Raw genomic sequence first — 26,775 nt, forward strand, 5'->3', positions numbered from 1 at the left:
TGGCTGACGCTGCTCTGGCGGAAACGGTGGTGGCCGCGGGGCCGGTGTCAGGTGATCCGAACTGAGCAGCGCTGAGTCGGGGAGCGCTCGGGCCCGTGTCTGTGTGCGGCAGTCCCCGGTCTGGATCCGCGCCCCGGTCCTGCCCATGGACGAGTCAAGCCCCTTGGTGTCTCCGGAGCGCGGCTCAACCCCGGGCTATGGGCTGCCTGGGAGTGCCGTGCGCTCTCCGCCTTGCCCCACTGCCCCCAGCATTCCCTCCGGACCGTGTCCGTGTCCCTCCCCACCCGGGTCTCCCTCAGGCGGCCGCGACCGCGAGCGCCAGCCCCTGCTGGATCGGGGTGGGGGCGCGGTGCGGGGGGCTGTGGGGGCGAGTGGGGCGGCCCAGATCCAGGCTCAAGCCGGGCTAGGGGCAGGATCCACTGCCGTAGCCCGCGCGGAGCGGGAGCCCCGGAACGAGTTTCCCGATGACCCAGAGTTCGGCGAGGTGGTGCGGTTGGCAGAAGTGGCGAGCGAGCGCGGCATCTATCCAGAGCGTATCTACCAAGGCTCTAGTGGCAGCTATTTCGTCAAGGACCCACAGGGGGTGAGAGACCAGGGCTTGGGGAAAGTATGCGCACCGGGGTCCCGGGACTGAGGAGGATGGAGATATATATATATATTTGTGTTTTCAAATCAACCCAACTCTTTGGAGTCCAGGGTGGCTTTCTTTATGCCATGGCTCCTTTGCTTGTCATCGTATGTTGTCTCGGCTTCAGTCCCTTTGTCCTCCCTTAGTAGCACTGCTATGGCTTGGGTGGGGTGAATTGACCATTGTGTGTTAGTCCTTTTCTTTTGGTTTGCTCCAGCCTGGTTTTTCACAGTAGATTGTTTGGTGCTGCCTGAATAGTTCTTGGTTGTGCCATACATAAATACTACAAAATCCATTAAGTACAGGTGTAAGGGGCATCCCTCCCATCCAGGAGTGATGGCTGAGTGTAGGCCTTTCCCTTAAACAGGTCATCTATTATTTATATGAGTGGCATGATGCTTGTCATGAAATAAACTGAGATTGCAGCTGCTGCATAAGGACAGAATGGTCTGCATATGGAGTTTAGATTGACTTGGTGAATACAATACCGTAGTATTAGGGAATTTTGCTCAAAATGTAAAATCATTGGTATTATTTTTTCTTGCCTGGAAAGCAGGCACAGCAGCATCTGACATACTGAAATGCTGCTAGGTGAAATGTATCTCGGAGTGTGTGGATTGGCTGTTCCAGAGTATAGCTTTTTTGTGTGTGTGTGTGTGTGTGTCTGTGTTTACAGTTTAAAGCTATGTATGGCAGTCTGGAGTCAATTGCTCTCCTGGACTGCTAGACCTGTTCAGTGGTTTGGAGCAGTGGAGAATGTCTGGGGCTTGTCACCCCACCCTGACATTTACTTTGGCCATCTGTTCCTCATAATGAGTTTGTGGTTGGCACTCTGGCTTTTTGACAATGGATAAGGAGACAGGTGGGCTTGCTGTCCTGAGCTGTTAACTGGTACAGGGTGCTCCTTAGGACGCTCCTGCAGTGCACCACGTGACTGTCATGCTGGAAAATGTTCAAGCTGGAATTAGATTGGTACACAGTATTTCCAATAATATGTGCTGTTTAGGATCTTGGGCATAGTTCCAGGATGGAGACGACCTCCTCTTGTTTGCCATTGCTTCAATTTCCTTCTCTGACTTGTTTCTACCAGTATCTTGATTACAAGCCTCTCAGGGCAGGGACCTGCCTTCTAGTGTGTGTGTGTGTGTGTGTGTGTGTGTGTGTAAATTGCTATGTACATGGCTGGTACTAGATAAACTAACTATGAATTCCTTGCCAATGCCCCTGTGTTTGGTTGGGTTTGGAGCAAAGACTCCTTGGTATTGCTTAGTTGGTGTAAGTGTGTTTTAACAAAATAACAGCACATATTGTCTCCAGCTTGTGGGCCCTCTTTTACAAGTGGTGCAGGCTACCTGGCTAGCTTTAATATCACCCCATTTGGGGTAGAACTGGGTACATTCACTCAAACATTCACCCAAGGAAGGGGTCCCTTCTAAGGGAGCATTCCCCTCTTCCTCAGACTGATGTTCTCCTTCCCTGAGACCTTCATTCTCCATGATAGCAGAGGAGATATTAGCCTGGGAGGGGTGGGATGCCTCTTATCACATCCCTGAGGGTCTTGTCCACATACCTCACTGAGCTTCTCCAGATCAGCCATCTTGGCTTCGCGGGGGAAAACCTGTTCCCTAAGAGTCAGGAACTCTTTGCACCAAGTGCACACCCACAATTTCTGCCCCTCAGGCAGATAGTCGTATATGCAACACTCTGTGCAATACACTGGGAAGCACTCCCTCCCCTGCTGACATTCTACCAACTGTATGTTTGGAAAGCAGTTTATCCTATACAAAGAGCATGGTTATTAACCCCTTAGAGCAGCTGCTAAACTTCCCTTCATGTGTGTGCTGATCTTCTTGCCTTCTTGAATAAAACTGGTTGGGTCTCTGAACCATCTGGTTTGGGGGTTCAGTCCTGCACTTGTAGTCTGTGTAGGCTGATGAAAATTTGGGATGGTGATGAGGGCTTTATTTAGAAGGCAATCTGAAAGACCCAGGCATTTCTAACTGGAAGAAAAAGCTTGAGCATGACCTAAAGTAACACTCTTCAAACTTCAGGTCACTTACTCTGCACTTTGCCCTTTGCTGTGAAGAATTGCAGACCACTATTGTAATATTTACTCAATGTGCTTTCAACATCATGGGTTCCTCTTGGTATTCCCCTTCTAACAGCAATTGAGGGCTGTTAATTTGGATTCTTAACTATTTTCCTCTTTAAAAGCCAACTTTGTGACTATGTTGGATTGTAAGCTGCTAGGGGCAGATAAATGCCATTTGTTACTCTGTAATGCTCTGTGCATATTAATGGTGTGATATTAATAAGGACAGAATAAGAGACACTGAGCTTAAATTGTGTGAGTAGGTTGGGTTATACTTCAGTTATAAGAGTACCTGGTAGGGGAAAGATTCTCCAGGAAAATGCTAAAGTTAAAGTGTGCCATCAAGTCGATTTCAACTCCTGGTGCCCACAGAACCCTGTAGTTTTCTTTGGTAGAATACAGGAGGGATTTACCATTGCCTCCTCCCACAAAGTATGAGATGCTTTTCAGCATCTTCCTATATTGCTGCTCCCCAATATGGTACCAGCGGGGTTTCAAACCGGCAACCTTCTGCTTGTTAGTCAGGCATTTCCCCGCTGCGCCACTTAAGGTGATACTGTAGCTTATTCAAAATGCATTTTAAAATATGCATCAGGAGAGGATTATTTATCATTCATATTCATGCTTATTTATGCTACAGGAGGAAATCTTTTAGATTCCTTAGTTTCTCACTTTTAAAATTGCAGTCCATATAGTCCTGTTTGCGTATAGAACACTCCTGACTTGGGTACAGTTGTTTTCTTCTCTGAATTATTGTACCTGTGCACAGGGCTTGACAAATCCTAGGTCCCAGAGAGCCATGGTACCTAGAAATCTTTCTGTGGCATCTAGAGAGAGTTATTCAACAAAATCTTTTTGTCTCAGGCAGTCCTGTTTACTTGCAAAGGGAAAAAAGAAAAGTCCCTCTAACCTCCTCCTCCATAATATGTCACTTAGTCATGCAGTTTTGTCATGTGTCATTGACTGGCACCTAGATCTAAAGAAAATTTTAAGACTTGCCTATTCATGTATCTATGAATTCTGGCCTGTGTGCCTTAATTTTGAGAGAATAAGGAAAGAGGCATTCTTGAATAACTGATCATTTTGTTAAGGAAGTGGCATGCACTGTGTTTCCGGTCATCCGCAGGGCATTCTCTACGCCTCTGTGAGGGCTGACTGTGTGTGTCACCACACGGCTCTCCTTGTGACCCATTGCAACTAACCAGATTAACTTGGCTTCCTCTTTCTGAATCTCCCATGTTGATTGCACACAATAATGCCTTGTCCACAGATCTTGTGCCGGCATTTCAGTCTCCTCTTTCTGTCTGGTTCTAGCTTTGAATTCACTTCCCACTTAGTTGGGTTTATGGGAGATGCTGCTGGAATGAGTCAGACTTGCCTTTGCGCTGCTGCCCTAGGCAGGCAAATGGATCAATGCAGCATCGCTTCTCCCAATTTTGTTTGCTCATGGTTAGAGAATAATATTTGTAGTTAGAGTTCTGTGGATTTGGTCAATGTTTCTGGAGTAAGGCCTTGCCTGAATGGAATACCAAGAATAATTTCTCTGGGCCTGGTACAAACTTAAGACAGACCCCCTTACCCCATGAAAGGCCTGATCTGCTTGGAAAATTGGGGGGTGGGGTGGACCAGTGCCTTTTAGCTTTTTTAGTCCCCTTTTGGTAATCTCTTTACACTTCTGGCTATTCAATAATTTCTAGCCAAAGAGGTATACATTTATATCACTTGTATGCAGGTGACAAATGTCCTTTAGACCCTAAAATCTAGTGTCAATTTTTCTATTTTATTTACTTGTTACCCCTTTTCAGGTGAAAACCTCACAAAAGTGTGTAGAAGCGATTTAAGAGCAAATATCAATAAAACAGCAAGCTGCAGCTTCTATGCATTTTGGAGATGCAGAGGCCTCACTCATTTGCTCACACTTCTTTGGGAATCTATAAATCCTGTTGGTAGCACTGGCTCCCATTGTCCTGGGACCTGTGTCTCAAATTATGGTGTGTGTCTCTCCCTCTTGTTGGTTGGTGTATGCCACACCCTTCTTGCTCTTCCTGCAGTGAGAGCTCTCGGAGATTTGTAGTTTGAGAGCACATGTCACCAGTGTTCCCTCTGACAGGGATTCCCAGATGTTGACTACAACTCCCAGCATCCCCAGCTGCAATAGCCAACAACATCTGGAAATCCCTGTTAGAGGGAACACTGCATGTAACATAGGGAGGCACACTTCTGTCTCCAAGTCCTAGATCTTCCTGAAGAAATGTATGGACCCTCTTCCTGTTCTAGCAGAGGGTTTGAAATGGAAGTTCCCTGTTCAGAATGCTGCTTGTTTGGTTCTGGAACAAGATCTGGATATAAGTAACAGGGAAACTAATTTGCATTAACATCCTCAAGCATGACACTCAATTTAGCAGCAGATTTTTCTAATGATAATGACTTGCAGTCCATGCTGGGCCTTTGGGCATGGATAAAAATATCCTCCTCTCTTCTCCCATCCTCATGCTTAGGCCCTGCCTGGATGGGTGGGTGGAGGTATTAACCGATTTCCTTGGAGATGGGCTGGGAGTGTTATTGAACCTATGCAATTGACCTTGGCCTGCTGCTAATTGATAGGACCTTTTTGATCCACACATCCCTTGCTTTTGGTTTATCCCATGCTTCATGACCAGGACAGGTTTATTGGAACATTACTAGGCAGAAAACTTGACATGATTAGCAATGCACTGCCTGCAGGGGAAGCGAGAGCAGACAGGTTGTCACAGAAATGTGCTTAGAAATCTGGCAGTGAAAGTAGAAAGCTTCTGATCCTGGTACATTGTCAGAGTTTCCCCATCTAGGTATATGGAGACATATTGAGAGGCATCTTCTTCCAGAACCAAAGTTGGACCCAGTTCTTAGTGAGGTCTGTATTTATGGTACCTGATGCGTCCATCATTTTTAATTCCTGGCTCCCATTGCTTTTTCTTGTGCTTTGCTATGACCTTTGATGGTAGTTGGTGGACATAGAAGTTTGTGTTTAAAAACTCATATTATATTCAAGACCTTGATTCCTGGAATAGTAGAAGGAGCAATAAATATGGGGAGGCTGCAGGGAGGGTGTATATAGGTAGGATGAAGGATCGGGACTTCTGTTGACTGAAGATACCTCAGCCTCTTGCATTCATCATAGAATTTTGGACTTGGAAGGGACCAGCATTCTCTCTAATTCTTCATCTATGTGTGGAACGAGTTCTGTTCTGGGTGGCAGTATCAAAGCAGTGTGTGCACATGCATTCAGAGTGAGATCTAAACCTGAGCAGGATCTAAAATTAACTGAGCGGACATCAGAAAATGTGGGAGTATGTGCACATCTTAGAGGGAACAGTGGAAGAGACCTTAGAGGTTTAGTCTAACCCCCTAGGTCAGTGTAGGAAACTGCCACAGCATCCCTGACAGCTGTCCAGTCTGTTTGAAGCAAAGGAGAGCCCATCACTGTATGAGGCAGACTGTTCCATTGTCCAAGTGCCTGTACAGTTAGGAAAGTTGGAATGCCTAGCTTGCATCTTCTGCTTTGTGTCTTAAACCCAATGGTTCTAGTTCTGCCTTCAGGACCAACAGAACAAGTGTGCTCCTTCTGTGTGACAGCCCTTCAGATATTTGGAGATGGTGATCATAGTCTCTTCTCCATACCTATCTCCTTCAACTCTTTTTGGGGTTGGTTTCCAGTCCCCTCTCTCCAGCTTTTTGCCCTCCTCTGAACTTCTTCCAGTTTATCAGTCTTCTTCCTAAAATGCAGGGCCCAGAAGTGGACACACTATTCCTGGTAAGTTCTGACCAGTGCAGAATGGAATTATTTCTACTTGCAATCTGGACACTATGCCTCTCTGAATGCAGCCCAAGATTGTGGGGTTTTTTAGCAGCTGCTTCATGTTCAATTTGTAGTTCACTGACATCTACAGTAGATCCTCTTCACAGGCACTGCTTCCAGGCCAGGTCTTCTTCATTCCGTTCTTGTACACCTTTTCTTATCTAAATGCTATGGTTTACATTTGACTCTGAATGTCAGCTTGTTGGTTTTGGCCCAGTATTAAAACTGTCAAGATAATTTCGAGTCTTGATTCTGTCTTCTAAGGCAAGGATTCCCAATGGAGGCACTTGAAGGGCTCCCAGGGGGTGCTCAGAGCTTTCCTACCTCCCCACACTGCAACTGCATTATTTGCTCCCCATCAATGGATTGCCAGCTTTAAGCCAACACGTCTTTAGCCATGTGTCCATTGCAGAAGTGGAGGAAAGAAGATGAAGACCCTCTTCCTCTGCTCTTGATTGACTGGCTTTGTACTGAAACTCTGCATACCCCTTCCCTCAGCCAGACTGACAGATTTCAGAAAATTAGCACAAAGTATTCCCATTGAAGTAAATTTGTCCTCTTAATTTCAGTGGCAGTACTCATGAGTAATTTGGTCTGGATGTAAGTCAGTGACTGAAATCTCACAACAGTAACATTTACATTTGAGTCTCTCTCTCTCTCTCTCTCTCTCTCTCTCTCTCTCTCTCTCTCTCTCTCTCTCTCTCTAGAATCTATAGGTTATGTGAGCTGAAAGTTTGTGACGGAAGGGGTGCGCTTGTTAAAAGATCTGTCCTGTCTATTAATGGGTTGGTATATAAATATGATAAATAAGGCTGGGAACTCCTATACTAAAGTGTTCACTTCCTCTTCTCACCCACCAATTTATCTTATCTGCAGATTTGATAAGCATCTCCTCTTCTCCCTCATCTAAGACACTTATAAAGGTGCTGAACATCAGAGTCCCCTGGCATGGCACTTGATTCCTCCAGGTTGACATGAAACCATGAACAAGTACTTCTTGGGTATGGTTGTTCAACCAACTGTGAATCCACAGTAGTAGTATCATTTTAGCTCATCCTTTACCATTTTGTCAACAAGGATATCATGGGAGACTTTTTCAAATGCTTTGCTGAAATCAAGGTCATTATGTTTGTGGCATTCCCATGACCTACTAAACTAGAAATTCATTATAAAAACAAAGAGCTAAGACTAGTCTGGTATGACTTGTTCTTGACAAGGCTCCTGTTAATCCATTCTTTTCTAAGTGCACACAGACATTCTGCTAAATAATTTGTTCTGGGATCTTGCCAGGTATTGGTGTCAAGCTGACCAGTCTGCCATTTCCTGTCTCCTCCTTTTTCCCCTTCTTGAAGGGAACGGACATTTGCCTATCTCTGATCTTCTGCTACCTAGGAATAAATCATCTGGCTCTAGAGACTTGAAATGAATTTAAATAGCTAGATGTTCTCGTATCTCTCTATGTAGCTTAAAGGCCATATTCTCCTTTCTTAGTTGGTGAAACTGTTGCCTGGTCGGGCTACATTTCTCTTGTTTGAAAAGACAGATGCAAAATGAGTTAAGCAGCTCTGCCTTCTTGCCATCTCTCATTATCATTTTACCTTCTTCTCTGAACAGACTTGCCGCTTTCTAGTGTACTCTGGTTTCCAAGTCTTTTTAACATAACTTAACTATGCATTTTCAGGGGCTTCATTGGTCGTCATGAGGTCTAGAATATTCAGGATTCTGCAGAAAATACCAGATTTCACCATAGATGTCATATGTATGTTTTATTATTTATTTATTGCATTTTATATCCCGCTCTTCCTCTAGGGAGCCCAGAGCAGTGTGCATGGTTATATACAACAACCCTGTGCGGTAGGTCGGGCTGAGAGACACATGACTGGCCCAGAGTCACCCAGTGAGTTTCATGGCTGAATAGGGATTTGAACTCAGGTCGTCCCAGTCCTAGTCCAACACTCTAACCACTACACCACACTGGCTCCCATGTTGCCTTTGTTGCAGTCTCAGCTGTGAAGAATTGTTGACCTGCTGATAGTGTGCCCTTGGAACGAGCCAGCCTATAGTGTAGGCAGCAAACGGCATGATGCTTTTAGGTAAGTGGGGATGAGATCAGCTAATGCTGCATCCAGTATTTCTCTCTCTCTCTCCCACCCCCTTCTTTCATTCAGATCAATGCCTGGAAGCTGCTCCAGAGTGTTTGATATATGAACCTTAACTAAGCTTTCTTTCTTTTTGGGGAATGATGTGGCTAAGGTAGCCCTGGAGAAATCTGTGTGGAAGTATTGGACTTGGTGAGGTACTTCAGCAACAATTCTGTCTGGTTAGAGTGGGTGGGGAGAGTCTCCTGCCTATATTCCAGATCCTGTTTTTTTGTGCTCTTTCCTTTTCTGGGATTCCCCACTACTTTGGCTCATGACTGAACAGCATCCTGTTGAGTCACCCTGATGTAAGAACTTGAATGCCTCTTGATTTCTGTCTCTGCAGTATAGAATGGCAGAGGAATCTTTTTTCACAATGAAAGAATAGGACTCTAGAGGATCAGAAAGGAATTGTAAAATGTACAGCTTATTACAGGCAAAGTAGTTTTTCTGCTTGGTATCCCAACTCATTATCTTAATGCCTGGATGCCACTGGCTCTCCCCTCTTTGATGCTGGCACTGTCTTAGTGTGTCTCTCCCTGGTGATGTAGCTGAATAAGTAGCTTGTTATATGGATAGGTGATGTCATTGTCCACATAGTGAGATGAGGGGGCTACCCTTCACTTACCATCCTTGGACTTTTCATAAAGAGTTTCTTAATAGTAAGAATATGATTAAAGCCTTTCCAAGTGCAAGATGCACACTTGTATGTGGTGGTATCAACTCTTGTTTCTAATCCAAGATCAGATTAATGGAAGATGGCGAATAAGCCTACAAGAGCCTTCAGAGTACTCCCCATGTGCAGAATATATTGCAAAACTTGCCAAAGTCAGTAACTACCACACAAATACCTAAGCACTTAACACTCAAGGCCACAGTTCTCTGGATGTGTTGTAATTCTGCAGCCAAGACATTTGTATTGGGAGAAATTAAATAACTGTGGTTTCCTTGGATAACCATCCACATCTCTTCTTAAGATATCCTTTTGAAGCTTAGAGAACCATTGTCCTTCTCCATGTTGTGAGATTCTTGCATTAGAATGGCTCTGGAGTAATCTTACATGCACACATGCTATAATGTGCAAAAAGGCGTTCAGAGTGTTCCCCTCAGCCAACATATTCTTATATTGCCATGGAACAGTCAAAATATAGTAGGAATGATTGTAGCAGGCTTAAATCTGCTGGGTTTGCACATGGCATAGTACCTGCATACTGTTGCATTTATGCAAGGAATAGCCTGGCAGGAAATTCTTGGAATGGTAGAGAACATCAGATGTCTATCTCCAGACAGAATTCCCTCTGTCCCTTCATCTAAGCTATTGATTAAAATGTTGAAGAGTACCAGGCTCAGGACAAAGCCCTGTGGCTTCCCACTCAAAACCTCTTTCCAGTTTTATGATGAGCCACTGATGGACATGCTTTGAAATGGTTTTCCAACCAATTGTGAATCTACCCAACAGTGGTATCATCTAGCCCACATGTGACCAATTTGCTAACCAAAATATCATAATGAACTTTGTCAGAAACTTTGCTGAAATCAAGATAAATTACATTTGCAGCATTCCCATAATCCACTAAGCTAGTAACCTGATTTAACAAAAATAGTCTTGAATTTCTGCTAATCACATCATTATTAGCAGGATGCTTGCAGACTGTTCTAGTATTTTCCCTGTATCTAAGTTGGACTGACTAGTCTGTAGTTTCCCTGATCTTTTTCCTTTTTTTGAAGATCAGGAGGACATCAGCCTGTCACCAGTCTTGTGACACCTTGCCAGTTCTCCAGGATGTCTTGAAGATGATAGACAAAGGTTGTGAGAGTATAACAGCAAGTTTTTAGGTGCAGTTCATCTTGTTTAGAAGGCTTGAATTAATTTGAAACAGGCAGATGGTTCCTGACTAAATTCTTATCTATCTCAAACTGCAACCCTGACACATCCTCACTACTTACGCTGGTGTTTTTTAAAGTGTACATAGTTCCCCTCTTAGGAGAAGGTAAAAATAGGAGTTGACCAGCTGTTCATATTTTACCAAAATGTTTTCTGAGCAGTGGGCCTACAGTTTCCTTTCTCCTACTTTAAAAATACCTGGATGACCCTTTTTGTTGCTCTCAGTTAGTTCTGAGCTGTAGTTCTCCTGACACTGGGTGGCAACCAGACTAGTTAATCATGAACATAAGAACAGCCCTGCTGGATCAGGCCCATCTAGTCCAGCATCCTGTTTCACACTGTGGCCCACCAGATGCCTCTGCGGAGCCCACAGGCCCTCTCTCCTGCTGTTGTTCCCCTGCAACTGGGATTGAGGCATCTTGCCTCTGAGGCTGGAGATAGCACACAACCGCCAGACTAGTAGCTATTGATAGACTGTCTGCCATGAATTTCCTTAACATTTGGACAAGGAGGACACCAGGGTGGCAGGGAGGTGTGCTGCCGCCCCAACGGGAACTTATTCAATGGAGCACTGGTGGGGGAAACGTGGCGGGAGGGGTAAGGGCACCCACCCCACTCTTAAAGGTATGGCCCCCGCCTTCAAACGGGCAGAACCGCTGGTTGATCAAACTGGTTCGGAGGCCCATAAAGGGCCTCCAAACCGATTCCATGCACATCCCTAGCTGGAGGTGGCTTATAGCCACCAGACTAGGAGCCATTGATAGACCTGTCCTCCATGAATTTGCCTAAGCCACTTTTAAAGCCATGCAAGCTAGAGTCCATCACCACATGCTGAAGCAGAGAATTCCATAGGTTAATAATGCACTGTGTTGGGGAAAGTACTTCCTTTTGTCGGTCCTGAAATTCTCCTCCTCCTTTTTCACGTGATGACCCCTGGTTCTAGTGTTGTGAGAGAGGGAGACAAAACTCTCTCTGTCCACTCCCTCTACTCCGTACATAACTTTATGCACCTCTATCATGTCTTTCCCTTAGTCACCTTTTTTCCCAAACTAAAAAGCCCCAGATGCTGTAGCCTTGCCTCATAAGGAAGGTGCTCCAGGCACCTGATAATCTGTGATCTTCCATTTTCTTTCCAGATCCTCTTAGTCAGATGTGAGATGTTGGTGGTCGTGCTTAGAGGGATAATGATCAGCTGTGCAAAAAAAGCTTTTCTAAGTTGTGTCACCTCCTAGATCTCTGCACCAGGAGGGGGCACATCTGGTCAACAGGTCCAATTGAGGACTGCCTCCATGTTTCATTGGTAGGGAGTTACCAATTGGCACCATTCTTCACTTATTCTTCTTTCCATTGAGTCACCTCTGTCCTTGGAGAATAGCCTGCTGTAGCTGTCTTCCATTGGGATACTCGGTTAGTCTTGTTGGAAAGATACTGAAAGCAGTTAAATTCCAGTGGTTTAAAATGCCTTCTGATTCCTGTGCTCCTGACAGTCTCTTCATAGAGTTCTTTGCTCAGGCTATTTTCCTTGTTGGCAGTGTCCTTATGTCCTGTCCAAGAACACCTCAACTTTTCTGAGGCAAAGAGAGTATAAACTTGCTCCCCCAGCCTGGGATAATATGCAGACAGGCAAGCTTCTACCCATCAGGTCTGTGTGGTGTTTGTGTAATCCACCATCAGCCAGCAGGTAAAAACTTCTCTTTCTTCCTGTTGTAATGCTGTGGATGAAACTTGGACTGGGAATCACTGCTTTGAAGTTGGGCCCCAGCCCCTGGATGCAGGGGGCAAAATACTTGCATGGGGAGTATTTGGGAGGGGGGAGGATTCAACAGCAACCAGAGCCAAAGTCACTTCCTTTTAGCTGCAGGGGTTTAGCATGATATCCACCCAAGTTGCTATGCTAAACATAGGAGCTGTAGAAAACTAGGGGGCATGTGGAAGCTTCTCGCTAGATAAGCTCCTTCCCTTGTTTGGTTTAAGAAGGAAATCTGTGTTTCTCTATTCTAGGCCTCTTTTGCCACACTGGTCAGTATTTCACTACACCCAGCGATGAGCAGTTGTGTGTGAGGATTCTCTGTGCTCACTTTCTGAAGAGATGCCTGTTAGTGGGCAGAAGTGTTCAGGAACCAGGGTACATAGGAAGCTGCCATATACTGAGTCAGACCATTGGTCCCTCTCGCTCAGTATTGTCTACACAAACTGGCAGCAGCTTCTCCAAGGCTGCAGGCAGGAATCTCTCTCAGCCCTATCTTGGAGAAGCCAGGGAGGGAAATTGGAACCTAGATGCTCTTCCCAGAGCGGCTCCATCCCCTAAGGGGAATATCTCAGAGTGCTCACAGTATTCTCCCATTCAAATACAACCAGGGTGGAGGCTGCTTAGCATACTAATCAAGTTCCCAATTTACAAATGCTAACCTGCACATACAAACAATTCATTTCTCTTGGGGATGATATGCATACAAACAAATTTTTGGAACACAACAAGTTTGTAAGTTGAGGACTTCCTGTATTACCATTGTGTATAAGGTAACACAAAGCTGTTGTTTCCAAGAGGGGGGAGATTGTCTCTCTGCTGCAGGAGACTCGTTTAACCTGCTTTGGGGGCAACCTCGCCCCCCAAACCCAGGCTAAGCAGCAGGCTCCTAAGTGGGCTTGCCACTGCACTGCCGCTGAGAGCCACACATAGGAACATAGAATGCTGCCATAGACTGAGTCAGACCCTTGGTCCATCTCGCTCAGTATTGTCTTCACAGACTGGCAGCAGCTTCTCCAAGGTTGCAGGCAGGAATCTCTCTCAGCCCTCTCTTGGAGATGCCAGGGAGGGAACTTGGAACCTTCTGTTCTTCCCAGAGCGGCTCCATCCCCATATCTTACAGTGCACACACATCTCCCATTTATATGCAACCAGGGCAGACCCTGCATAGCTATAAGGGAACAAGTCATGCTTGCTACCACAAGACCCCTTTAGAAGGGACCCAGGTTTGAGAAGGTAGAGGGCAGCCTGTGGGGGTGCCTGCCTTTCTGAGCACTCTTGTATGTCCTGCTCTTGCTCCTTTCCCCAGCAGTTTCACGCCAGTTTGAGGCTGTTGATCACACTCGGTCCTGGTGCTTCAAATCTCACCATATATAGTGTTGTTTCCTGGGACTGGTTTTTTCCTTGGCAGAAATGGAAAGTGGTGGTGTGAACATAAGAACAGCCCTACTGGATCAGGCCCAAGGCCTATCTAGTCCAGCATCCTATATCACATAGTGGCCCACCTTTGGGAAGTCCATAGGCAACACCTGAGGGCTTGCCCTCTCCCCTGCAACTGGTATTTAGAGACTTCTTGCCTCTTGGGATGGAGGTGGCCTATAGGGGCACTAGACTGGTAGCCACTGATCGATTTGTCCTCCATGAATTTATCTCCATCTCTAAAACCACCCTGAGCCATTTTTGGTATATAAATCAAATAAATAAATAAATAAAATGAGGAGTTTGGTGAAAACAAAACTGACAGGGGAAATCAAGAGAGTCACTTCACTCCCCAAAGCATGGAGTTTATTTAAAATCACAACAGAAACACAAACACAACAGAATGCATACCAAAAAGGAGGAAACCGGGGGCGGAGCCACCATTGCGTGCGGGGGTGGGGGTGGGGTGTTCAAAGAATCTGGGCCGCCACGCCCAGGGGCCGCGGCTGGTTCCCCAGCCACACCCCTGTGTCTGACATCAGATATGCAGGGGGTGCATCTGCAAAACCGTGTGGCTCTGTTTTTGAGAAGCTTCAGCCAGCGCTGGTTTCACACAGCCTGGCTGGGAATGCGTTTCCTTGCCTTTGCAGAGGCAGTGCCTTTGCCTGCTTGTTAACACAGCACTGGCTATAATTTACTTGCAAATGGGGCATGCAGCCCTGTTTGCAAATGCGACCATGCCCCCTGCGTGTCTGATGTCTGATGCAAGAGCATGGCTGGGGGAGTGGGGGCCAGCGGTGGAAGGCTGGGTGGGCCACTAGCATTCTCATTGTGCCACTGCAGGAAAGGTACGACCGTCCAGGATAATGCCAGCATGGCTAACAAAGTCAAGGAAGCTATAACAGGGAAGAAAAATCCCTTCAGAAATTGGAAGGCCGGCCCAAATGGAGATAACAGAAGCAACACAAACTCTAGCAAGAGAAATGCAAGGAGACAATAAGGGAGGCAAAAAGAGTTTGGGGTACATTTAACTAAAAGCATCAAGAGGACTAACACAAACTTCTTTAAATACATCAGAAGCAGGAAAACTGCCAGGGAGGCGGCTGGACCGTTAGATGATGAGGGAGTGAAAGGGCTTATTAAGGAGGATACTGAGAGTGCAGAAAAGCTAAATGTATTCTTTGCATCTATATTTACGGCAGAGGATACTGAGCCTGAACTGAGCTTCTTGGGGACAGAGGCTAAAGAACTGAGTCAGATAGAGGTGACAGAAGTGTTCTAAACCATCATGTGTTCTAAACTGCCAGATGGCATCCACCCAAGAGTCCTTAAAGAACTCAGATGTGAGACTGCCAACCTCCTTGCAAAAATGTGTAACTTGTCCCTGCAATCCGGCTCTTTACTGGAGGACTGGAAAGTAGCTAATGTAACACCAATTTTCAAAAGGGGATCCAGTAAATTGCAGACTGGTTAGCTTAATGTCTGTTGCAGGCAATTTGCTGGAAAGCATTCTCAAGGATAAAATTGTTAAGCATATAGAAGAACAGGCCCTGCTGAAGGAGAGCCAGCATGGCTTTTGCAAAGGTAAATCTTGCTTCACTAACTTTTTGGCGTTCTTTGAAAATGTCAACAGGTGTGTAAATAAAGGTGATCCAGTTGACACTGTATACCTGGACTTTCAAAAAGCTCTCAACAAAGGTTCCTCCTCAAAGATTCCTGAGAAAACTTAGCAGTCATGGGATAAAGAGACAGGTTCATGTGTGGATTGGTAACTGGTTGAAGGACAGGAAACAGAGGGTAGTTCTCTAAATGGAGGGAAGTGAGTGGAGTCCTCCAGGGATCTGTACTAGGACCAGTGCTCTTTAACCTGTTCATAAACTATCTAGAAGTTGGGGTAAGCGGCAAAGGGCTGAATTTGTAAAAGTAAAGTGTGCCATCGAGTTGGTGTCGACTCCTGGTGACCACAGAGCCCTGTGGTTTTATTTGGTAGACTACAGGAGAGGTTTACCATTGTCATCTCTCGCACAGTATGAGATGATGCCTTTCAGCATCTTCCTTTATCGCTGCTGCCAATATAGGTGTTTCCCATAGTCCGGGAAACATACCAGTGGGGATTCAAACCGGCAACCTCTGGCTTGCTAGTCAAGTCATTTTCCAGCTGCGCCATTAGGTGGCTACCGTATTTGTAGATGACACTAAACTATTTAGAGTAGTGAAATCCAAAAGAGATTGTGAGGAGCTCCAAAAGGATATTTCCAAACTGGGTGAGTGAGCAACAAAATGGCAAATGCATTTCAGTGTTAGCAAGTGTAAAGTGATGCATATTGGGACAAAGAACCTCAACTTATACAGTGATGAGGTCTGAGCTGTAAGTGACTGACGAGAGGGATCTTGGGGCCGTGGTGGACAGCTTGTTGAAAGAGCTGACTCAATGTGTGGCAGCTGTGAAAAAGGCCAGTTCTATGCTTGGAATCTTAAGGGGTTTGAAAATACTTATGTATTATAAAACTGCTAATATTATAATACTCTTATGCTAAGATGTGGTGTGGCCACATTTGGAGTACTACGTACAGTTCTGTTTACCATATATTAAGAAAGACATTGTAGAACTGGAAAAGGTGCGTAAGACGGTATGGGTGTGCATGGAACCGGCTGGTTCAAGTCTGAACTGGAACCGGACTGGGTCGGGTCGGTCCGGCACCCCCTTGAAATCTCCCCATTCAGTTTGGCCCGGGGGTGGGGTTTCACAAGCTTTTTTATTTAACACCCCCCCGCACACACACACAAACCTACCCCTTCCAGGGGCACAAACCTACCCCTTCCAGGGGAGTTGTCCGAGGCAACAGCGAAGGGGTGGGTGTCCATGGAGGTTTCCCCTCCCCTCGCAGGCCTCTCTTAGTAAAAAAAAATCATGGATCATGCCAGGCCACGCAAAGGCCCATTGCGCAGGTGCGATGACCTCCAAAATGGCTGCCATGCCGGGGGGAAAGCCCAAAAACTGACCGAAGAACGACTGAATGGTCTATTTTTTTAAAAAAATTATTTACTAAAAGAGGCCAGCAGGGGAGGGGGAACCTCTGTAGACCCCCCCCCCCTTTGACCCAAGTGAAGTTGGGTCGGCTTGAGAAAAATAATAATTTAAAAATTGTGAACTGGCCAGGTGGGTTTGATCCAGGGTTGGACTGGTGGTTCGGTTTGACGCCGAACAGTTGAACCGAACCGGTTCAACACCAAACTTGTCTGCACATCCCTAGAAGACAGCAACCAAGATGGTCAGGGGCCTAGAGCACCTTTCTCATGAGGCAAGGCTCCAACACCTGAGGCTTTTTAGTTTAGAAAATAGGTAACTGAGGGGAGACATGACAGAGGTCTATAAAATCATGCATAGTCTGGAGAAAGTTGATAGACAGTTCTTCTCCCTCTCACATAACACTAGAAGCAGGGGTCATCCCATGAAAATGATTGCCAAGGAACCTGGGACTGACAAAAGGATGTACTTTTTCACACAATGCACAATCAACCTATGGAATTCTCTGCCACAAGATGTGGTGACAGCCAACAGCCTGGATGGCTTTAAAAAGGGTTTAGATAAATTCATGGAGGACAAGTCTATTGATGGCTACAAGTCTGAGGGCTATAGACCACCCCCAGCCTCAGAAGCAAGATGCCTCTATATACCAGTAACAGTGGGAGAGAGGGCATGCCTTCAGCTCTTGCCTGTGGACTTCCCAGAGGCATCAGGTGGGCCAATGTGTAAAACAGGATGCTGCACTAGATAGGTCTTTGGCCTGATCCAGCAGGGCTGTTCTTATGACTTCAATATGCTATCTGGCAGCCTAAATTTGGCTTCCAGGAACTCCCAGCTACATTTCCCAACACTGGTGGTGCCAATGTGCACCATGACAGCTGATTCCTGCCCAGTACTGCCTAACAGCTTATATAGACACTGTGTGACATCTGCAGCCTTCGCACCAGGCAGTCAAATCACCATGTGGTCTACATGCAGGTCACAGACCCATCTCTTTATGTCCCAATGATTGAATAGCCCACTACTAGAATGTCCCCCTCCCCATGAGGACTGTCCCCTGTGTGAGAGGATATAGGCTCCTCATCCACTGACGCGATCCCTTCTAAGGGAGTGTCTCTCTCTTCCTCGGAATGCTGTCCTCCTTCCCCGGGACCTCCCTTCTCCCTGACAGCAGAGGAGTGAGCAGCCTGGGAGTGGGATGCCTCTATCACATCCTTGAAGGTCTCATCTATGTACCTGACTCTCTGAGCTTCTCCAGATCAGCCACAGCTTCGAGAAATGAACCTGTTCTCTGAGAGCCAGGAGCTCCTTGCATCAAACACATACCCATGATTTCTGCCCATTGAACAGATAATCATACATGCCACACTCTGTGAAAAATTTGCTACCTTCTCTGGTCTACTTCTCCTCTTGCCTGAGTAGGCTTCAAGTGGTGTGTCCCAGGAGCTGGAAGAGATCAGCCTAGTTGGCTGGTCACTTTGCACCTAAATTAATTCTCTTCTAGTGATGTCTCTGAGACCCACTGTTAGTAAGAACAGATTGTTCTGAGGAATGTATGGCTGCAGAAGTTGAAACTCTGCTTTGGCTGCCTGAATTCTTGGAGAGAAAAGAACTATATGCCAAAAGCTTGCTCTTAAGCAGTGGGGTGATAGGCCCCTTATGATGGGTGCATCTGTAAGAAGAAGTGTTCCTGCAAACATGTAGCCTCCTTCCTCCACAATATTAATCTTATCTGTCAGGAGCCTGGTGCTTTGCCAGATTTGTGTGTTGGATTTGTGTGCTTGCTTTGCTTGCTTTTTATTCCTCAATCTCTTTCATTTGTGTCTCTCAGAAAATCATAGGTGTGTTCAAACCTAAGAATGAGGAACCCTACGGGCATCTGAATCCCAAGTGGACAAAATGGCTGCAGAAACTTTGCTGTCCTTGCTGTTTTGGGAGGGACTGCCTTGTCCTCAACCAGGGATATCTGTCTGAGGCAGGTGCTAGCCTTGTTGACCAGAAGCTGGAACTGAACATTGTTCCTCGCACAAAGGTGAGCTTGTAATAGGGGAGGAAATCTAGGATTTAATGGGGTGGGAGGCCTGCTTAGGGACTCCTTTCCTGGTTCCAGCTTTTCCAAACTACTTTTGTTTTCCAGTAAAATGCCCCATCCTGTTTCTCATTCCACTTGTGCTCCTGTAAAGGTCTACTGGATAATACTCATTCCTAATACAGGAAGACATTGTGGCTTTGAGTTCAGATTGAAGGTGTGTGTGTGTGTGTGTGTGTGTGTGTGTACATCAGTGGGTTTTTTTAAATAACTGCTTTCCTTCCCAGCTGGCATACAGGGAGGCTTAAAGAGGTGATGGGAGAGGCACCCAGCCACTTGTGCTACCTCTTAAAGCCTTCCCAGCTGAGAGGAGAGCTGATCTTGTGGTAGCAAGCATGACTTGTCCCCTTAGCTAAGCAGGGTCCACCCTGGTTGTATTTGGATGGGAGACTAGAAGTGTGAGCACTGTAAGATATTCCCCTCAGGGGATGGAGCCGCTCTGGGAAGAGCAGAAGGTTCCAAGTTCCCTCCCTAGTATCTCCAAGATAGGGCTGAGAGAGATTCCTGTCTGCAACCATGGAAAAGCTGCTGCCAGTCTGTGTAGACAATACTGAGCGAGATGGACCAATGGTCTGACTCAGTATATGGCAGCTTCCTACATTCCTAAGTGGGCTTGCTTTCTAGCTGTGATGTTTTAAGAGGAAGTGTGAGTGGCGGGGTTCCTTTCTCGCTGCCTCTTTAAGCCTCCCCGCTTCCTGGATGGGAAGCAGGGAGGCTTATAGAGGTGGCGGGAAGGGCATCCCACCACTCACACTGCCTCTCAAATAGCTACTCTCCCTGCTTCCCAACTGGAAGCACAAGAGGCACTCGGTCACTCACAGGGCCTCTTTAAGCCTCCCCACTTCCCAGTTGATGTTCAGAGTATTAAAGAGGCCCCACAAGTGGCTGGGACAACAGAGTTATCGTGGAGGGTAGAAAACTGTGAATAGTCAAAACTACCTCCTGCAACAACTAAATTGGCATACAGACAGGTGGCCTGTGGATATTGAATCTGCAAATATCGAGGTACACCTGTACTCTGGAGACAAAAAACCCACTGTTGGGAGTTGTGGACGTTATTATAATGTGCCAAACATGCTCAGTGTGTACCCTTGAAACTTACCTCCTTCCTTTGGATAGCAATTGCATGTGTTAGAGGTAGAATAGAAGAAAGAGTTATATGGATAGTGATGGTGAGGATGAGACAGTAGCCATAAGCACCAGCCCTGAATGTTAGACATCTTTTTTCCAAACATGAGTATTGGTTGATGGGGGCTTGATACTTCCCTCTAACCCCCTTGTGATATTTAGGACATCTGAGGAGAATTCTTTTAGGTCTGGTTATGCTTGCATCTGTGCAACCTGTTCTGTAAATAGGTGAGTGAGAACATGTTGTGAACTGCTTATAAACTCTTAAGTTTGAATAATCTCTTCTCCTTGGCCACAGGTAGTGTATTTGGCCAGTGAAACATTTAACTACAGCGCCATTGATAGAGTGAAGTCCCGGGGCAAACGCCTGGCCCTGGAGAAAGTGCCAAAAGTCGGGCAGAGGTTTAACCGAATTGGGCTTCCTCCAAAGGTAAGGGTGGTTTAAAGCAGGGATTCTCAGTGTTGGGTCCCCAGATGTTATTGGACTTCAACTCCCATAATCCCCAGCCCCAGTGGCCTTTGGTTGGGGATTATGGGAGTTGAAGTCCAATAACATCTGGGGACCCAGCATTGACAATCCTTGGTTTAAAGTATCTGGAAGTGTTGGTGTCTCTGTGCCGGGCCTGTCTCTTAACTAAGCTGCTTCTGTGCTTCCAGGTGGGCTCCTTCCAGCTCTTTGTGGAAGGCTACAAGGATGCGGATTACTGGCTGCGGCGCTTTGAGGCTGAGCCACTCCCTGAGAACACTAACCGCCAGTTGCTGCTGCAATTTGAGAGATTGGTGGTGTTGGACTATATCATTCGCAATACTGGTAAGTTCTGTACTAGCTCCCGGCCCTTGGGTTGGGGTGCTGGCTGAGAACTGGTTGGGGGAGTTCACATGTTGCCCCCTTGGCTTTTTGTGGACATAAGGGTCTCTGTAAATACTTGTGCCTAAAGTGGAGAGCTTGCAGGCCGTTGGCTCAGGAACTCTCACATGGAGCCCTACCATGCGCCCAAGTAGCTGACTGTCCCAGGCCCTCAGGCCCCTCCCAAGTAGAGGGGAAGAAGAGCTGCTGAAACACTGTAAGCCTGCAGCTTAAATACTCTAAAGCATGTGGGGCTTGCTAACTGTGGTGTGGTGCTTCTCTGCCTCTTATCGGTGCGTTGTCTGTTCCTCCACAGACAGAGGTAATGACAACTGGCTAATCAAGTATGACTGCCCCCTGGACAGCACAAGTGTGCGGGTGAGTGGGACCCATTGTTGCTTGCTGCTGTGGCAGTACCTCTTAGGACCCCTCTACACCTAATGTTTCCCACAGTAGCAGGCAGTGAGAGATTGGAAGAGGTCAGCAGGCAGCGGCCCGGGCCACAGACCTTTCCCCTGGGGCAGCAGCCATGAGAGTGTGCCACCAAACTCGACCTCACATGCCAATGTGCTTGGCGAACTATCCCCCTGCTGTACCAGAGTACAGAATTTGTCTCTTCAGATAAATGCTGTACTTGGGAAAGAGTCTCCCCATGATGTAAGGCTGGCATCCCATCATCCTGGAGAGAAGTTCTCTCATACTCTCTACTTGGGTACTGGTGGGTGGGTGTGCACATGTGCGCACTGGCCAACAAGCATGTATCTGGGAGGCTGAAGTTGCTAACAGGCTCTTGGGTACAGCTTCTACACTCTAACCCTTGTATAGGGCTTAGGGTAATGGCTCTGTCAAACTTGACAGCAGTTAGATCCATGTTAGTTAGGCATGCCTATTGCAGACTGTGCTATGACTTGCTACTTGTTGGGTGAAATGTTCTTAGTTATACCCTGTGAATCCATATGGATGATGAGCAGGAATATTGGACATTTTGGTCTTCAGGGTGAGAACCTGTATCAAGGTATGAAAGGTCGAAGGTTTGACCCATGGCAGTGAGGGTCAAGGCACAGAGAGGTGCCTGTTGGCATCTTGGCACCTGTAGACTTGCAAGGGGCAAAGTAGGGAGAAGAGAGAAAAGAGGTAGTGTCAATGTTCCTAGTTTTCCACTGCCCAGTAATAAATCTTGGGCTCCCTTTGGTCCTTGGCATAAAGAGGCAGAAGGCTTTGGAGGAGGGGTAGGCCAGAACCCCTAGTGGGATGATCCGTGTCTAATGTGTTGACCAGTGAGGGAAAATCCCAGAAGACGCTCTAACCCAGGGCTCAACTTTAGCCCTCCTGCAGATGTTGGCCGCCCACTCCCATAATCCTTAACTATTGGTCATTGTGGCTGGTTTTGTAGTCCAAAAACATCTGGAGGTCCAAAGTTGAACAGCCCTGCTCTAACCAATGCATTGGTTTATGTAGTGCTGCACAAGTCCAGCCCTCCAGCTGTTGGACTGCAACTCCCATTGTCCCTGACTGTTGGCCACCATGGCTGTGGATGATGGGAGTTGTAGTCTAACAGCTGGAGGGCCCAAGTTGTGCAGTCTTGTTCTAACCAATGCACTTAGTTGGCTTGCTAATGGATTGATGGGAGTAGTATCCTTCCCTGGCTCAATGTTCTTTTCTTTGCAGGACTCGGAATGGGTGGTGGTAAAAGAGCCAATAATTAAACTAGCAGCTATTGACAACGGTCTAGCTTTCCCCCTCAAGCATCCAGATTCCTGGAGAGCGTGTAAGTACCTGCATTCTGTAAAATCTAGTTAGGTTCATGCTGAGGATTTCTGGCTTATCTGGGTGTGCTTCAATGATAAGCACCTGGTGTGCCCCTGTAGAGCTCAGGCTGTTCAGTCCTATATTACCAGCCTGAGACATCTCCGGTTGCCCTTGAAGCACGTTGCCCTAGTGGCAAAGGTAAAGTGTGCTGTCAAGTAGATTTCAACTCCTGACATCCCACAGAGCCCTATGGTTTTCTTTGGTAGACAGGAGGGGTTTATCATTGCCTCCTCCCGCACAGCATGAGATGATGCCTTTCAACATCTTCCTATATCGCTGCTGCCTGGTATAGTACCAGTGGGAATTCGAACCGGCAACCTTCTGCTTGTTAGTCAAGCATTTCCCCACTGTGCCACTTAAGGTGACTACCCTAGTGACTAGTCAGATTTTAATATTTATTTGCCTTCTGTGTTCTCCAAGACCCTTTCTACTGGGCATGGCTGCCACAGGCCAAGGTGCCCTTCTCCCAGGAGATCAAGGACCTGATCCTGCCAAAGATTTCAGACCCCAATTTTGTCAAGGATCTGGAAGAAGATCTCTACGAACTCTTTAAGGTAAGTAGAGGCAGCAGGACAAGTATATCTGTGACCTACGTGAACAATGCACTTGCGTGTGTGCCACGGAAATGTGACTGCACACACTCTTCACTTTATGGAGAGAGCAGAGATCTGGATCCAGCACCATCCTAATGGGATTTGCCCCTCTCCTTTTTCTTTTCTAGAAGGATCCTGGTTTTGACAGGGGCCAGTTCCACAAGCAAATTGCTGTCATGCGTGGTCAGGTAAGCTACTTCCACTAAGAAAGAGCAGGCTTCCACAAGGCCCTGGGCTATCTTTGCATACCACACTAAAGCCTCTGTTCACAGCTGGAGTGATGTGGGCTCCTGACACAGCTTCTCCCTTCTGTTCCCAGATTCTGAATTTGACACAGGCCTTGAAAGATGGGAAGAGCCCGCTCCACCTGGTCCAGATGCCTCCTGTCATAGTCGAGACCGCTCGCTCGCATCAGCGTTCTGCCAGTGAGTCCTACACGCAAAGCTTCCAGAGCCGCAAGCCCTTCTTCTCCTGGTGGTAGCAGTTGCCCCTGCACTCCTTGAAGAACATGAGGCCAGAGGGGATCACTTGGCAGTGGGCAGCCAATCCTCCAGACTGAGGCTGTGGGAGATGCAAGCAGGTGCTCCAGTTGGCCTCAACTCTGCACATTCCCAGCAGGAAGGAGAGTCCTTCGTCAGACTGACTGCTGCTCCCCCTCACGGCGGGTTGGACATGCCTGCTCCCCAGCCTCCGCTTGGCAGCATCTCTGAGCAGGTGCTTGCATGCCGCACCCTTGGGTCTGAAGGCACTTCCCTCCTGTCCATCTGCATGGAGAGCAGGTCTTCCACCGGGGAAAGCTGGTGGCAAGTGGAGTCCCTGAATGGGATGGAAGTGCTACTGCTCTGTGTGCAACTACCAGCCTTTATTTCTTTCTCCCTGACGGCACCCTCTTGTTTATGCTGCTGAAGAGGGTGGGGCCCGTGTGCCCCACTGGGCTTGCTCTGCTGTCCTTGGTCCTATGGAGCTGCTCCTAGTGCTGTGTGTATTAGTAGTCTCTCGGGACCGTAAGAGTAGTCTCTTATGGCCCTGTATGGAGCCGGGCTGTAACTGGCTGCTACTGGAGGAATCCACATGGGGACAGAGGGATGAGCTTGAGCTTCTAAGTTTGTTGGTAACTGCTGCTGCCTGCTGGGAGCAGTGATAAATGCTGGAGATGTGGGTACTGCAAGAGAGCCCTAGAGAGGGAGAGTATGGTTGTACTGCCCTTACTTCATGCAGTGAGGGAGTGAAGGCCTCAAGCAGAAGATTTTAATTTGATTTTAAATCATCCACCCCCTGTGCATATACTCAGTCCCACTGCAAGTGAGGAGGTAATATTGTAGCACTGTTGCCTTGGGCTAGTCACTTATACCCCATGGTCCTTGGAGTCGTAGCTGGCTTGCCCCTCTAGAAGAGCAGCTGGGAAAAGAAGAGGCGATTGTCCGGGGCTGCTGCCTCCATCTTCCTGTGAAAGTGGAAACATCCCCTGGCCTGGGTTTGAGCATTGACAATCGGGGAAGGATTCTGTGTGGGAAGTTGGCGTGGGTGGGGCCATCCTATTTCCCCTGCAACCTGAGGTTAGGGCCACTTCCATACTGAGCCTATACCTTGTGTACAGTGGAATGGTACTATGAATGTTGCTTTCTGGAAGCTACTGTGCTAAATCCATGGCAAGAACTTACCATCTGGATATTGTCAATTAGTATCCTGGCTTCTCCTTGGGTGTTGGTAACTTGGCTGCTGCCCAGACCTGATAGGAGAGGCTTCGTGCCAAGTCAAACCCAGCTTCCCTCTTGTTCTGGCCAGGGGGCTGGTATCTTATAAATGGGGTCTGCCTTCTGATATTCCTGGGTGGAGTGTCAGTTCCCTGCTCCATGCCCGAGGTGCCAGGCTGAAGCTGCTGTACTTGGCACCAAGGGATACTTTTCCTCTTGCCAGCCTGAATTGAAATGTATTGTTCTTATGCACTGTAGAAAACGTATGTAATATATTTAAATCAATGCAAGTATCTTCATAACAGGTCTGCAGTTGCAGAACACGTCTCGTGTCTTTTTTTTAATTTTTAAGATGTCTGCTAGAATTAACGAACTGCTCTCTCCTTTCCTCCCTCCTCCTCCTGCTCCTCTCTCTGCTATTGGTTGCCACTGTGCCTCTGCCTGCCGCCGCCTTGTGCAGTCTGGATCTTCTCTTTTTAAAAAAATTATAGTCTCTTATACATAGACCAGCAGGAAGTCTCTCCCTGTTGCTTTGGGTGTTTGTTATAAAGCAGGATAGGAGGAATTGTCCTGTTAGAAGCTAAAGCTCCTCCTGTTCCTTTCACAGCTGCTATGAGGGTAAATCATACATTCCAGCCTGGTTTAGTTGCATTTAGCATTAAAAATTACACCCCCATTGCCTTGACCTGTTAATGTTTACACTTTAGTCATGCAAAGTTTTAAGGGACTTTAAAACTGTGTATAGCTGAAAGGAAAAAAGTCACCCACCATCTTTATGAAATATGTAGCTGCTTGTATTGGATGCTGCTGTTTCAGCCAGATCTTTAACAATGAAGTAAACAGTGCTAGGCATCTGCACACAGCTGTTTTGAACAATTACTGGAGCCTTGCTATTTTGTTCTGCTTTCCTCTTTCAAATTCTTGGGCTTCCATGCTATAAAAGAAGGGTTGTAGGTGTAAAGTATGCCCTGGCTAAACTTCCTACCATCCAGCATGCCAGCCTACTTACCAGCTCTAGATAGCAGCAGAAGGGAAAGTAGTACACTCCCTGGCAACTCAGTAGGAGTTGTGAAATGCATCTACATACCCTTTGCCCAATGGCTACTGGCTGCAGTTGATCTCACTGTGGCTATATAGAAGGAGAAATCATGCTGGTTGTCCTGCTAAACGTGACTATAACCTTTGTCTAAGACACTTACTGCAAATGGGGAAGAGCATTTGCAGTCTCATGTGGATATTGACACTGATATTGTTAATGTGAACTTTTGTGTAGAGTGGGTTGAGACTAGCTGCCAGCTTCAAAATGTATCTGCAAGGGAAGAGTGGATACTGAAGGGAATGTCCCTTGGTGATGGTACCATTAAATGGGCCATCCTCTGACCCCCAGATATGACTAAAATATTCATCTGTGGAAGCAAGATAATTTGCCACAGGGAGATATAACCCTGCTTCTGTCGCTGTGACCTAGCAGCAGCCAAAGTGCTAATTATGCCAGCATGATTGCCACTATCTATAGCAAGGCTACAACTTGTAAAGCTGCTGTCTTTCCATGCAAACCCAATCTCTGACTTGTACTACTCAATCTGATGCTCTTCTGCCCTCACCTCTTGATTGACAGATTCAGGACAGTCAAAACAAAGCACGTCACACAATAAAAGATTATGGAATTCACTGCCGCAGTAAATTGATGGCTGCTCCATTCAAGGTAAAGTTGTGCCGTCGAGTCGGTGTCGACTCCTGGTGACTAGAGCCCTGTGGTTTTCTTTGGTAGAGTACAGGAGGGTTTTACCATTGCCATCTCCCACGCAGTATGAGATGATGCCTTTCAGCATCTTCCTAT

General features: G+C 46.8%; 1 protein-coding gene across 1 annotated transcript; it reads left to right on the plus strand.

Annotated features, from left to right (window-relative positions):
- Positions 1–25,256, plus strand: PI4K2A (phosphatidylinositol 4-kinase type 2 alpha). The gene is made up of 9 exons (XM_053312480.1): positions 1–583; positions 18,607–18,807; positions 20,291–20,422; positions 20,650–20,803; positions 21,156–21,217; positions 22,508–22,607; positions 23,069–23,202; positions 23,370–23,429; positions 23,561–25,256. Exons 1-9 carry the CDS (start codon positions 146–148, stop codon positions 23,720–23,722), a joined length of 1,443 nt encoding a protein of 480 aa, XP_053168455.1. The 5' UTR covers positions 1–145; the 3' UTR covers positions 23,723–25,256.
- The last annotated feature ends 1,519 nt before the right edge of the window (positions 25,257–26,775 follow it).

Source organism: Hemicordylus capensis, chromosome 3, assembly GCF_027244095.1.
Source record: "Hemicordylus capensis ecotype Gifberg chromosome 3, rHemCap1.1.pri, whole genome shotgun sequence".
In the NCBI taxonomy this organism is placed as follows: Eukaryota; Metazoa; Chordata; class Lepidosauria; order Squamata; family Cordylidae; genus Hemicordylus; species Hemicordylus capensis.

Bases quoted from the DNA above. Each gene is read 5' to 3' on its own strand.
- PI4K2A (XM_053312480.1), top strand. From the start codon at position 146: ATGGACGAGTCAAGCCCCTTGGTGTCTCCGGAGCGCGGCTCAACCCCG. The intron at 584-18,606 runs GTGAGAGACCAG...TGTGTCTCTCAG, and splicing joins TCGTCAAGGACCCACAGGGG to AAAATCATAGGTGTGTTCAA. The intron at 21,218-22,507 runs GTGAGTGGGACC...TTTTCTTTGCAG, and splicing joins TGGACAGCACAAGTGTGCGG to GACTCGGAATGGGTGGTGGT.